Source organism: Chaetura pelagica, unplaced genomic scaffold (genome assembly GCF_000747805.2).
Source record: "Chaetura pelagica isolate M959 unplaced genomic scaffold, ChaPel_1.0 scaffold243, whole genome shotgun sequence".
Classification (NCBI taxonomy): Eukaryota; Metazoa; Chordata; class Aves; order Apodiformes; family Apodidae; genus Chaetura; species Chaetura pelagica.
In genome coordinates, this window is record NW_009952712.1 from 1,467,891 (window position 1) to 1,480,949 (window position 13,059).

A 13,059-nucleotide genomic window follows, 5' to 3' on the forward strand; every position below is an offset into this window, starting at 1 on the left:
TCCACCCGCAGCCCAGCCCAGCCCAGCACTGCCCACAGGCAGCACCTCCCGGCCGGCTGCTCTGGGCACTGACCATCCCTTCCCACTTTTGCTCTCCTCTGCCAGCCCCAGCAAGCCCAGCCGTGCAGCACAGACCACGCAGCCTTCGGGGACTTTCTTTTCCCACGCTTTGATGAAGCCTTTCTTCTCTGCTACATCTTTTTCAGAATAAAAACCCCAGACCAGCCCCAGTTCCCTTTACCCAGCAGGAGCTGGGACGTGTCAAAGCCAACGTGGTTCCCTCAGCAGCCATTTTCTTGCTAAAAATACCCTGTATTTTACGAAGCAAGTGAGTGTCTTGGCAGCAGGGGGAGGATTTGGGGTTTTTTTCCCTTTTTGTGTGCAGGTGTGTGTCCCTGCTGTGATGTGTAACAGCCTGGGCTGGTTCTTGCCCTTTGGATTTGCTGCTGCAATCCCAGATCTCCATTCCCTTGCCTCATCCCAGCTCCACCACTGCCCTGCTCCTGGGAACTCGTGGCATCCATCCCTGGTAAATCAATGACAAATGAATTGATTCCCTGACCGTAGGGCCAGGAGCACCTCTGTGATGTTTGTAAAAATGAGCAGTTTTTCATGGAATCAGAGGATGGTTTGGGTTGGGAGGAACCTGGGTGATCATCTCATTCCAACCCCCCTGCATGGGCAGGGACACCTCCCACCAGCCCAGGCTGCTCCAAGCCCCATCCAACCTGCCCTTCAACACCTCCAGGGATGGGGCAGCTAAAAAATACTTTTGATTTTGGGGAAAATCCAGGTTTTGACTTGAAGCCCCAATATGGGATTATTTGGGGTTGGACCCGATGACCTCCAGAGGTCCCTCCCAACCCCATGTATCCTGTGACTATTGTTAATTTAACTTACTAAAAATACAAATGCAAATGACTGTCATTCAGCACCTCAGAAGGACTCATCTCTACCCAGTCTGTGACACCTCATGCTGGTTTCCCCCCTCCCTGGGTGTCTCTACTCTCGGTTTCACCATTTCCTGCAGTTTCTCTGCACTTGGGTCATTGTTTGCCTGGGTTTGGTTTGGTTTTGGTTTTTTTTTTCTGTCATAAAACAAGAAAAGGAAGGGGGTGGGGAAGAAAAAAAACCCCACTTGTAAAAATAGGAAAATGTTTGAAGAGGAAAATGCTTGCAGTGTTCCCTTGGCTTTGGCAGGGAGTGGGGCTGAAGGCAGCTCCCAAACCCCCTTTGCAAGGTGGTGGAAATGGAATGAAAGGCTTCCTTTGGGATTTGGGGGCAGAAATTGGAATGTGCACGGGCAGTGTGCTGGTGGGAAACTGGTGGCAGCCGTGGGCAGCACCAAGCAGTGGGTTGCTTGCCTTGCAGCTGCTGTGGAAGCCCTGAGAGCAGTGTCCTGCAGCCCTGCCGTGCCTGGTGCTGAGGAAGTTGGCTCTGGTGTGGGAAGTGCTGCCCAGGTTGAGGTTGAAGTGTGAAGGTCTCAAAGCTAAAGGTCTTAAAGCCACAAGGGCTGGAGTCACATAGTGATGGGAAAGCTTCTGCTCTGGCAGGCGGCGGGTGCTGCTGGTGTGGGCAGGGGATGTTCAGTGCTGGGTTAACTGGAGGCTGCAAACTGGGAGTCCAGGGGGTTCATGCTTTTAAAGCAAGCAAAGAAAAAGTATCTTCCTGGCTTTGAAGTAAAACCACTTTTGCTTTTGAAAGCAAAAGAAGGTGTGAGAAGCCGTGGCTGCCCCATCCCTGGCAGTGTTGAAGGGCAGGTTGGATGGGGCTTGGAGCAGCCTGGGCTGCTGGGAGGTGTCCCTGCCCATGCAGGGGGTTGGGACTGGATGATCTTGAAGGTCCCTTCCAGCCCCAAACAGTCTGGGATTCTACAGCTTCCCACAACCCAAAAATTCCTCTTGGACAAAAGTCCAATGTTTTTCTACTGTGAGTTTGTCCAGTTTCAGGTCTGCAGCTCTGCTGTCAGCCAGCTCCTTTGGACAGGCTTAGGAGCCTGTAAGGTTGTTGTCTGTCACTCCAGATGGATCATAGGAGCATAGAATCATCAAGGTTGGAAGGGACCTTAAAGATCATCTAGTTCCAACCCCCTGCCATGAGCAGGGACCCCTCCCACTAGACCAGGCTGCCATCATCAGGGACACAGGTCACCATGAGGGAAGGGGTCTCCTTGGAAGGTGGAAACCAAGCTGTGCTACCTCCACTCCTACCCACTGATGGGATGTGCTGGGAATGTGTTATACTCCAGGAACAGAAAGTTTTGGGAAATGTAGCAGGAAATTGTGGGTAGAAAAGAGCTGATGAACCTCCCAGGGAGACCAGCCTTGGGCTGCAGAGCTGATCTGTGTCCCTGCTGCTGGCCCTGGGGTTTGTCCCTCTCCTGCCAACACCAAAAGCAGAGTCTCCCCCTCCACCTGCTCAGCTTTCTAGTGACTTACCTTCCAAAAAAGAGAGATGTTCTGCCTCTGGGAGTCCACATCCTGCTGGTGGTACCAGACGTCCAGGCGCCCGGTGGGCTCTGGAGGGGAAGGAAAAGGGGGAGGAGGATTAACCACTGTGCTTGGGAGCAAAGAAACAAGATGTGGAATAGGGGAAGGAGGTAACTGAGAGAGGAGGTAACTGAGAACTGAAAACGAAGATTTACAGTGTCTCTGGAATGATGCAGCAGGCAACAGCCTGAAGCTGCAGGTGGAATCGGGCTGTGCTGCTGGTGGCCCTCGTGAGGAGAACAAGCCATAGACCTGAGAGGGTTTTGCTTTGCTGGTGACTTTATCCCGTGCTCAGGGGTCAGGATGGCTCCCAGGGAAGCCCAAGCACCAAAGGGACAGCAGGAGCTCTCATCTGCATAAAAATTGAGGCTGATTGGAGTCCCTGGGGTTGGCTGCATCAATCCTAGACCAATGACCCACCAGAGGTGATGGGTCTGTACTCCTGGGGAGATTCCAGCTGGACACAGGAGGAACGTTTTTCACAATGAGAACAATGTTTCTGGAATAACCTCCCTAGGGAAGTGGTGGATCCCTCAACATTGGACACTGTTAAGATTCAGCTGGACAGGGAGCTGGACCAACATACCCAGACCCTGCTTCTGCCACCAAAGGCTGGACCAGATGACCCTTGAGGTCCCTTCCAACCTGGGATTCTGTGATTGCAGTCTCAGAGTGACTGGAACCCCCTGATGTTCTGAATAAACCTTCCAAAGTAACACTCAGGTGAACTTCTGGCTGCAGGAACTGGTGAACAATGTGCTCCATCACTTCAGACCCAGAGACACACCCAACAAGAAAGCCAATCTAACCAAAGGTAATGAAGCTCAGTTGGTTCCTCAAGGTCCCTGACCAACATCAGCTCATCAAATTCCAATCCTAAGTGTTGCTAAGGAGCTGGGCAGCAGGCAGCAGCTGCACAGCCCCAGCTGGAATGGGGCTGCCTCTGATTTTCTAAGTGCAAAGACAGAAAAACCCCTCAGTGGCAGCAAAACTGGGAGCTGCTTGTGCTCTTGGCTGCCCAGGGTGACTGGAATGGAAACCAGAAGCAGGACTGAGAGGAGAAATAAAACCAGAGGACACTCCCTGTGAGTGAGGGAGGAAGGGGCAAGCTCAAAGCAGCAAAAACTAAAACATGGGAGAGCATTGGTTGGACTCCAGTCTGGATTTTTGGAGCTCATTTCACACGTGAACTGCATCAATGAGCTGGGAATCATGATGTATCTGTGCACTTGCAAATGGTGCTGCCACCAAGCAGGTCAGGCTTGGAGAAGCAGCAAAAAATGATCCCATTGCAAAGGTGAACCTGCAGAAGGCCAAGCTCATGTGTAGGACTTCATCTCCTTCCAAGAAGGGCCACCTTGATGTACACCTTGATGTACACAGAGGTTCTCCCCTTGCTGTCACCTCCCCTCAGGATGCAAAATGCTCCTTGCCGAGCTGAAAAGATTCTCGTTGAGTAGCAGTGGCTGGGCAGGGAGGTGATGACCACAAACACCGTGGTGAGAAACTTGAGAAGGCTGTTGAGAGGAAGGTGGGGGAGGGAAGGAGCAGTTCACACCTCCTGCATCAATCGATGGTCCTGTTGCCGTCAGTCGTGGTAGTAACCTGAGTAATAACAGCCCTGGGCTGAGAGTCATTCACCAGGAGGAGCAACCAAAGCCAAGCTGGGGATGAAAGGAGGGGTTGCCAAGGCAGCCCGTGTGGCCTTGGTGAGACACAAACTTCTGGGAAGTTTTCTTCTCTCCTCAGAGCTGGAAGTTCTGCCCGTGGGTTCGTGCAGCTCAGGGTGAAGGCAGGCAGGGGTGTGAGACCAGAGCCAGCCCAGGGCAGCCAGCTCTGCTGCCACAAAGCAGAAGAACTGCCCTCAGGTTGGTGCCAGGTGTCCCTGGAGTCTGCTCTGCTGGCCTCGGGGTTAGAAACACTCTTTGCTCCCCCCAGTTCCTGGTGGGATCTCTCTCTCCTGAACATCTGGGCAGGTTCAGCTCTGCTGAAGCTCCTCAGGTCTCCAGCAGCTCCACAGCATCGTGGAGGGGGCACCTGAGGAGCTTCTCTCCTTGGGCAGAGATGCCTTGGCAAAATGAAGCAGGTCTGTGACCACCTGCCAGTGGCAGCAGGAGGGGCCAGCCAGTTTCCTGGCCAGCTTGCTCAGCTCCTCTGCAAATGGAATCCCAGACTGGTTTGGGTTGGAAGGGAACTTAAAGATCTACCTAGTCTGCCCCTTGCATGGGCAGGGACATCTTCAACTAGGCCAGCTTGCTCCAAGCCCCATCCAACCTGCCCTTGAATGTTTCCAGGGATGAGCCTTCTACCAACTCCCTGTGCTACCTGGGCCAGTGTTTCACCCCTCTCATTGCAAGCAGTTTCTTCCTTCTGTCTCAGCTGGATCCACTCTCCTTGAGCTTCACACCATCACCCCTTGTCCTGTCACTACAGCCCCTGCTAAGAAGCCTGTTCCCTGATCGTGCTCCCAGGCTGTGGCTCGTGAGCCCCAGCGGGTGGTGGAGCAGCCAGACAGCCCTGAGGAGGGGGTTGTTGCAGGAGTTCAGCAGCTATGAACCACTGGGAAGTCACCTTCTCCCCCCAGCTCAGCTGCACCGCCTGTCTCTGCCTTCCCCAGACGTGTCAGGATGCAGAAGGTCACCACGGCTCCCAGAGAATCCCCCCAACCTTCCACAGGAATTGATCCTCCAGAACTTCTTGGTGAACTCTTGCAATTCCTGTTTGGCAAGAAACTTGAACCCCTTTCATCTTCTGCTCCTTAGAAGAGCAATTCTCTTGCAGAAGTTGCTTCCCTGTTGGCTCCGGATCTGCTCTGCAAACCCTCCAGCAAAAACCCAGCAGCATTTGGACTTTGTTAGCTGAAGTTTCCAGCCTCTGGGCTTGGTGAAGGGCTGGCCTTGGTGCAGGGGAGGGGTGGTGTTACCTGCTTCAGGAGTCTGGGCTTGGTAGGCCTGCCAGTCACTCCACAGGCCTCGCTCGGGGTGGATTTTACAGCTGACCTGGAACTCGTAGGTTGTGTGAGGCTCCAGGCCATGAAGGTTGCACGTCCCACTGGTCAGGTTTTCAACCTTCAGTGAAGACAAAGGACAGAATGTTGGGCTTAGGGGGAAATCAAGGGTGAAGGCAGTGACAGGCTGACTGCCCAAAGGAAGCCCAGCCAGCCAAAACACCCCTTCAAAGCACAACGGGGAAAAACCCTCCTCTGAGACAACTTCAGCCACCCCAAGAATGGTGCAATGAACCATCAGACTTGCAGCTCTTCAGGAAAAGCCCTCACTTGAGCATGTGAAGGGAACAGATGTTCCCTTTGGATGTTTCCCTCAGCTTCAGGCAAGACATTTCCTTCACCACTGGAAAGACAGGCCAAGACTTCCCATCAGCACAAACATCTGGAAGCTACTCAGCTGTAGCCAAGAGCTCCAAGGAGCAGATGCCACCACATTCCAGTGAGATGGTGGATCAAACGTAAGCTCTGACTCTCCAACGTGTCACACAGACACTTGGCACGGGGGGCAATATTCATGGACATCATTTTCTGCAAGATCAGGGCTTGGCCTTTGTCCAGTTTCAGCCCCGTGATGGTTCCTGACCAGGTTTGGTTTGGTTTGGTTTGCCCTAACCAGGCAGCAGGTTTGGTTGTTTTCAAGCTGGTGTTGAAGAGCAGAGAAAGGCAAGTTTGGGCAAAGTGGTAAGAAAGATGGAAGCAAACCCCAAGGGTGGGAATGTGCTGTATTCCCAGGAGGGTTACCCTGCTCCAGGTGTGCCCGGCGAGAGGGCGGAATCTCAGCCTGCAGAGCTGTGCTGGGGCCTCGGCGAGCCAGGAGGAGCTGCAGGAGGTGGAGGAACAGTTTCCACATTCCACCAGGAGGTCGGGAGGACGTGGCTTCACTAGTGGCAGGAACAGAGAGAAGCAGAGAGCGCTGAGGGACACGGTGACGTGGGGAGGAGAGGAGCTGGGCTGGGCTGGATGGAGGCTTCTCCTCAGGGGGTTAAGGCTTTGAGCCAGCTGGGCTGCTGGGAGGTGTTCCTGCCCGTGGCAGGAGGGTTGGAATTGTCATGGAATCACAGAATCCCAGACTGGTTTGGGTTGGGAGGGACCTTAAAGCTCATCCAGTCCCACCCCCTGCATGGGCAGGGACACCTCCCACCAGCCCAGGCTGCTCCAAGCTCCATCCAACCTGCCCTTCAACACTGCCAGGGATGGGGCAGCCACAGCTTCCCTGGGCAACCTGGGCCAGGCTCTCACCACCCTCACAGCCCAGAATCTCTTCCCCATGTCCCATCTCAGTCTCCCCTCTTTCAGCCTGAAACTCTTCTCCCTCATCCCATCCCTCCACACCCTTGCAAAAAGTGGAGGATCTTTCAGGTCCCTCCCAGCCCAAACCATCCTGTGACCTCTGGAGGTGTTCTCACATCTTTCTGCAGGGCTGGGGACAACTGGGGGGGAGGAGGAACCTACCGATGTCCACCAGCATGAACCTGAGCTCAGGTGACAAAGCACTTCCCAGCTCGTTGGAGGCGACGACCACGACGGTGTAATTAGAGTCAAAATCCAGCTTGCTCAGAGTCAACGAGCCAAACTTCTCATTCAAGCTTTCTTCTGACACACAGATGACATCTGTCCCGTTTGAGAGCCTGGAACAGAGGACAGCATGTGATCAGCACCCTCCTGCACCCCAAGAGAGCTGAACCCTGGGTGCACCAGGCACAGCTCGTGGCCCCTCGTGGTCGAGCTGTTCCAGGTTCCTGGAGGCTGTGGCTCTTCTGCAGATTCCCCATGGGTTGGCTTTCAAACCAGGGCATCTGCTTTTGGGGTTAAACTGCTGACAAAGGAACAACCTCAGGTTTCCACTGAGCTGCAAGCACGTGAGTAGGTTCCTCCCAAAAGCAGCCTGGGCACCTGTTGGTTACCTGGCACTTCCCTGTGAATGAGCACGGGTGCTGGCACACAGAATTTGGGGAACACAGTGAGTTTGGTGGTGAGTTTGGGGTTTTTTTACAGAAGTTAGTAATAAAAAGTGTAATTTATCTGCAGTCTAATGATCACACCACTTCAGACACAGCTTGGAATTCTCAGCCTGTCGTTCACCCCGTTGCCCTGGGTGACTCTTGTAGCTTCTTTCTCCATTTTCTTCCACCTGAATCAGAGATGTTGGTATCTCATCCCTTCAGGCTGACCTTCTGTAATTGGTAGCATGTTGAACAGCTCACCAGCCAGCACTGCTCTATCTCTGTGGTGCTACAAGTACAGGAGATCTTACCCACCCTTCACCTTCTCCACATTGCCCCGTGTCCTTCTGCTTAAGGAGCAGGAACAGGTTTCTACAGGCTGCTAAGAATGTTGCTGCTATTTTGGCTAACAGAAGGAAGTGAAGAGGAAGGTGAAGAAGGTGGTGAAGAAGAAGAAGGTTGAAGAAGAAGATGGCAAAAAAGAAAGTTGAAGAAGAAGATGGCAAAGAAGAAGGTTGAAGAAGAAGGTGGTGAAGGAGAAGGTGATGAAGGAGAAGGTTGAAGAGAAGGTGGTGAAGGAGAAGGTTGAAGAGAAGGTGATGAAGGAGAAGGTTGAAGAAGGTGGTGAAGGAGAAGGTTGAAAAGAAGGTGAAGAAGAAGGTTGAAGAAGAAGAAAGTTGAAGAAGAAGAAGGCAAAGAAGTGTAAGCCTCACAGGGCAAAGAGATGTTCAACATGCAGCACTTTGGAGACAAATGGGGATTAGTTCAGCCTTCTCAGTGGCTTTCAAAGGCCAAAATTAATTCTTTCTACCCAGACATTTGCTTGAATGGAGGTTTTTCATAAGGTTCCTCCTATGCAGGGTGCTTCCCAAAACCCAAAGTTCTCCCAAAGTGCCTTGATGGCTCCAGGGAACCTTTGCTCCCTCCCTCCCTGTTTGCTGCAGAAGTTGCCATGATGGTTCTCAGGCCAAACCAAAGGGAGCAGCAATACAGGTTGGGAAGCAAAAAAGAACAGATTCCCAAGCACCACGTGCACAGAGGTGAAGGAACAGGGGTGTTCACCACCCCCTTGGCTTATGCAGCCGTGGCAGCCTCAGATGGACTTATTCACCAGCTGCCCCTTCTGTCTGCTTGGGCAAGGGAAAGTCTTCCAAGAATGGTGTCAAAAAAAACCCCCAACCCAACCTTGGGGATAGGATGATGGGTGTGAGAGGCCCCGGGTCACTCACTGAAGCAGGTAGGAGGTGGGGATGTAGGTGGACCTGCCCTTCTCCCAGCTGCAGGTGGGGTGGCCATCGGTTCCCTCCTGGACACACGACACGTTCCTGGGCTCATCTGGGGGGTCTGAAGCAGATATTGGCATCAGAGCTTTCCTTGAAGGTGTCATTACCAGGAATGCTGGGTTTGTGGTGCCTTCTGTCCCCCCCTCCCCCACCCACCCCAAGAATTTACAGACAATTAGGTGCAAAATATTCAGGCTGGTAGTTTTTATGTGTGAAAATGGTTGAGTGTGTGATCCCTGAAGCCTGGTGAGACCTTGAGTCCAACCCCAGGGACTTCACAAGGGTGCCAGATGAGTACAAGTAACCAAGAGCTCTCCAGCCTGGGCACCACCAGCTTTGCTTGAAGCAATCAACCATTATTCTCATTTTTTAATTATTTTTTTTTTTTAAAATTGAAAAAGCAGGATCCAGCAGGTGATTCATCAGGCTAGAGAAAAATCCAAGCAAGTCCCCTGTGTCCTGGAGTGACCAGTGGGTGTCAAGGGCAGAAGAGCAGAGTGTGATACTTGCCCTGAGCAGGCAGCTTCATTTCACATCTCTGTTTGCCAACAGCAGAGCTGCACAGTCCTGGCCAGGAATATTTTAAATACAAAGAGCCACTAAAAAGGCAGCACCTTTCCTGGAAACAGCCACCTAACGTGTCTCAGAGGCAGCACAGGAAACGTTTCAGAACAAGGAATAGTTAAGTTCTTACTTCCAGAGTTGATAGTGATGCCACAAATGAGTTTTTTCTTGTATTCCCAAACTCTTTTGCAGGTGAAGGTGAACCTGCCGTAGGCACGGACTGCAAACCTGGTGCTGACTGAGTGGCTGTTATTACTAATTAGCTCAAAGTCGTTAAAGAAAATGGCTATCCTGCCATGCTGGGGGTGGGACATGTGGCAGGAGAGGGTGACATTGGTCCCGGGCTGGACGTGGGCAGTGGTGTCAGCTGTCATGGTCCCTCTGTCGCAGGTCTCGGCGTGGTGGGGATGCTGGCCAGCTGGCACGTGGGCTGGGCTGCAGGCTTCTGGAATGGCATGGGGAACAGAGTGGTGAGATCCCTGCTCCTGCACAACCAGCCACGGGGTGCTTCTGGTCGGAGAAGACCTCTAAGGTCATTGAGTCCAACCACTGAGCCTGAGCCCGGTGCTAAGTCGTGTCCCAGAGGAGGAGGCCACCACCAAACTGGTCATGGCACAAGTCCTGCCGTGGCATGGGAGCTGGCTGTGCCCAGTTTGCACCAGTTTGATGAGCTGGGGCAGAGACCAAGCTACCAACCATCAGCCAAGGAAGCACAACCCCAGGCGAGATCCTTCAGAACTCTCTTTTCCTTACAGAAATGGCACTAGGAACCTGATCAAGCACCCATGTTCTGCTCTGCCAAGAGGGCAGGTTCCTGGCACACCACATGGAAGCAGAAACCAACATGTAATTAGCCCGAGTGCTGCTTTTAAGTGATTTTAATTGCTTCACAGGAAAAAACCCCATCTCTTACCTGCTGTGAAGTGCACCAACAACCCAAGTGCTGCAGGCACAGCCCATGCAACCAGCATCCTGCTCCCTGCAGAGAGATGGGTACCTGCTGCCAGTTACTTAGAAGTGGGAACACCCTTTACAGGTATTTCTGTTTTACAGCATCAGAAACCCCTAAAGCCCTTATTTTGGGAGCTTGTTCTCATCAACCTGCTCTGCTGCCACTGCTGAGCTGTGACTCCCAGGACTGATCCCAAGCAGCAGCTGGTTTTTGGATGTTCTCCTTGGAGGCAAGCACAAGGACCAGGGAAATAATTACCTTATAATTAATTAACCCCTTGAGTCATGGGGACTGTAAAACTTTGTGCTTTAAAACCAGGCAGCTCAATGCTTTAGGTAAAGAAGTATTTGCTCCCAAAGACCTGCAAGCCCAGAACTCTGTGAAGGACAAGGACCCCACAGCCCTCCTGCTCCCTGGGACAGGGTTTGCTCCACCACAGCCTCTCCTCTCCCAAAACCCCACACTCTCTTTGGGATGGAGCATCCCCACCTCTGGACCCCACTAGGACCCTCGGGCACTTTTCAGCATCTCTGTGCTCCAGCTTTGTGCGGGTGACCCCGAATCCAAAGGAGCTGAGCTCACCCCAGGTGACTGGCACAGTCTCAAGATTCCCAGACCTCGGTATTGCAAACAAACGTTGGGATCAGACCTCAGGAACCAGCAACCTCCCAGTTTCTTCCCACTGCTTTCCAAAAGCAAAGCCCCCCCAGCCTCCTTCTGCCTGGTGAGCTCTACCCCGACAGCAAGCGCCGCAGACACACGCTCTGGTAACAACACAACCAGCCGAAAATAAACCCTCCTGAAATGCTTTCAACCCCACAGGACTGCTCAAAAATTCTGTTGAAATGCAAAACCTGGACTTACCAGCTCCAGCCCCCCTGGCTCCAGCCCCGGCAGCTCCTCTGGATCCAAATGTTCTACGCAAATGATTCAAGGGAACCAAGCTCAGTATTTCCCCCCGCGCTTTGCAACCAGCATCAGCAACTGCTTCCCTTTTCACCCTTCCCTGCAGACCTGGGGGAGCAGGGAGGAGGCATCAGACACTTCAGAGGCAAACACACCAACTCCCGACCTGGCACCGAGCTGCAAGTGTTAACAACTTGATGCTTTATTGGAAACAAATCGAAGCAGAACTTGAAATGCTGCTGTTTGTGCTGCCTGGGATGCAGGGGCTTTTCCACAGGGACCACTCAGCCTGTGCATTAGTAGAAAAACAACCCCCCTCCCAAAAAAAAAAAAGTGAATTCGGGTGGATTTGAAGTGCATCAGGTTTGCAAAATGCAGAACACCTCGTTTCATGTGGCTGTTGGAGCCCGGCTGCCCTGCCTCAGCCTCGGGCTCCACGCAGCTCCTCCCGGGGGTGAGTAGTAACTGCAAGGATGAGCAATCACAGCACCAGGGTTCTTCAAGTAAATGCTCTGCCTTCCAATAAACTGAAAATGCCTGTTGACTGTGTCAACATCCTTCAGACAGCTTGCTTCCTGACAGACAACTGGCCCCAAAGTCCTCGAGTTAACTGGCAAAAAGGGTCTCCCTTCCAATAGTTTTGGTGGTTTCCTTGGGTGAGGACTAGACCATTCCTGAAGCAGCTCCAGAGTGACTGGAGTAAAATGGGAGAGGAGGATGAGAAATAACCTTCTGCTTACAGCACAGGCATGTGGAAAAGTCTGGGGGTTCTCTTTTAAGAAGAACAAAAGCCTGCAGATTCCACAGCAAGGAGGGAGGATGGTGCTGCTGGGCAGGAGGCTACAGGCAACAGAAAGGATGTTGTCCTGGTAAGTACCAGGTAGAGGAAGCACAGAGGTGTTAAGATTGTGAGATCCTGCCTGTTTATGCATCTTTATCTCTACAAAACCTCAAGTGAACACACAAGAGCTACAGCCCAGACATTCTGGGTACCCAGGGATCCCCACACCAGCATCAACCAGTTACAGCCCTCAGCTCCCATTGTAAATGAAACCACTTCCCCAGCATGAAAGCTCTGTTGTTTGCTTTTAACCAGCTTGTTATGCCCTTGCCTCCACTTCTCCATAAAAAGCCAACCCTCCAAGTGCCTGTTCTAAAGGTCTGACACAGAACCAGCCCCGGGGGAAAGAAGAATAACCCTCACTCTTGCATTTCACCCAGAAAGAAATGCTCTTTGTACCCAAATTCTGCTGCTGTTCACACGTTGCTGCATTTTTTAGGAACCTCCTGGAAGGCTTGGGGGCTGCTCTGGCTGCCAGGGTGGTGCAGGTCCAGCCAGGATGGTGGTACCTGGGCTGGGGCCAGCAGCCTTGGAGCCATCCCACTGCTGGTGACATGCAGGGGCTGGGGGCTGCAGCCTTCCCACTCGAGGGCAGTGGATCCACCAGAGCTCCCGAGCCCGAGGTGTTTCAACAGACCTCAACGCAGGAAGGAAAAGGACCGGGTTGTTTCCAGGGGATTTGTGGGGCAGTCCTCCCATAGGCAGCTCCATCCAAGGGCACAGGCAGTGTCCCGGGGCAGGAGCATCCCAGAACAGGCAGCATTCCTGGGAGGGAGTATCCCAGAAGAAGGCAGCATCCCAGGACAGGCAGCACTCCAAAGCAGGCAGCATCCCAGCACAGGCAGCATTCTTGGGAGGGAGTATCCCAGAAGAAGGCAGCATCCCAGCACAGGCAGCATCCCAGGACAGGCAGCATCCCAGACCAGGCAGCATCCCAGACCAGGCAGCATCCCAGGACAGGCAGCATCCCAGGACAGGCAGCATCCCAGCACAGGCAGCATCCCAGGACAGGCAGCATCCCAGCACAGGCAGCATCCCAGCACAGGCAGCATCCCAGACCAGGCAGCATCCCAG

At 53.0% G+C, this 13,059-nt stretch overlaps 1 protein-coding gene across 1 annotated transcript in view; it reads right to left on the reverse strand.

The window, feature by feature from the left end:
* The window catches only part of LOC104386061, a 41,629-nt gene that overhangs the window by 9,477 nt on the left and 19,093 nt on the right, over positions 1-13,059 (reverse strand). Inside the window, exons 15-20 of the mRNA XM_009994594.1 lie at positions 9,417-9,731; positions 8,669-8,783; positions 6,949-7,124; positions 6,238-6,377; positions 5,413-5,557; positions 2,439-2,518 (exon numbers count right to left, since the gene is read on the reverse strand). Of these exons, the coding sequence (XP_009992896.1) occupies positions 2,439-2,518; positions 5,413-5,557; positions 6,238-6,377; positions 6,949-7,124; positions 8,669-8,783; positions 9,417-9,731 (971 nt within the window). The remainder of the gene's footprint in view (positions 1-2,438; positions 2,519-5,412; positions 5,558-6,237; positions 6,378-6,948; positions 7,125-8,668; positions 8,784-9,416; positions 9,732-13,059) is intronic.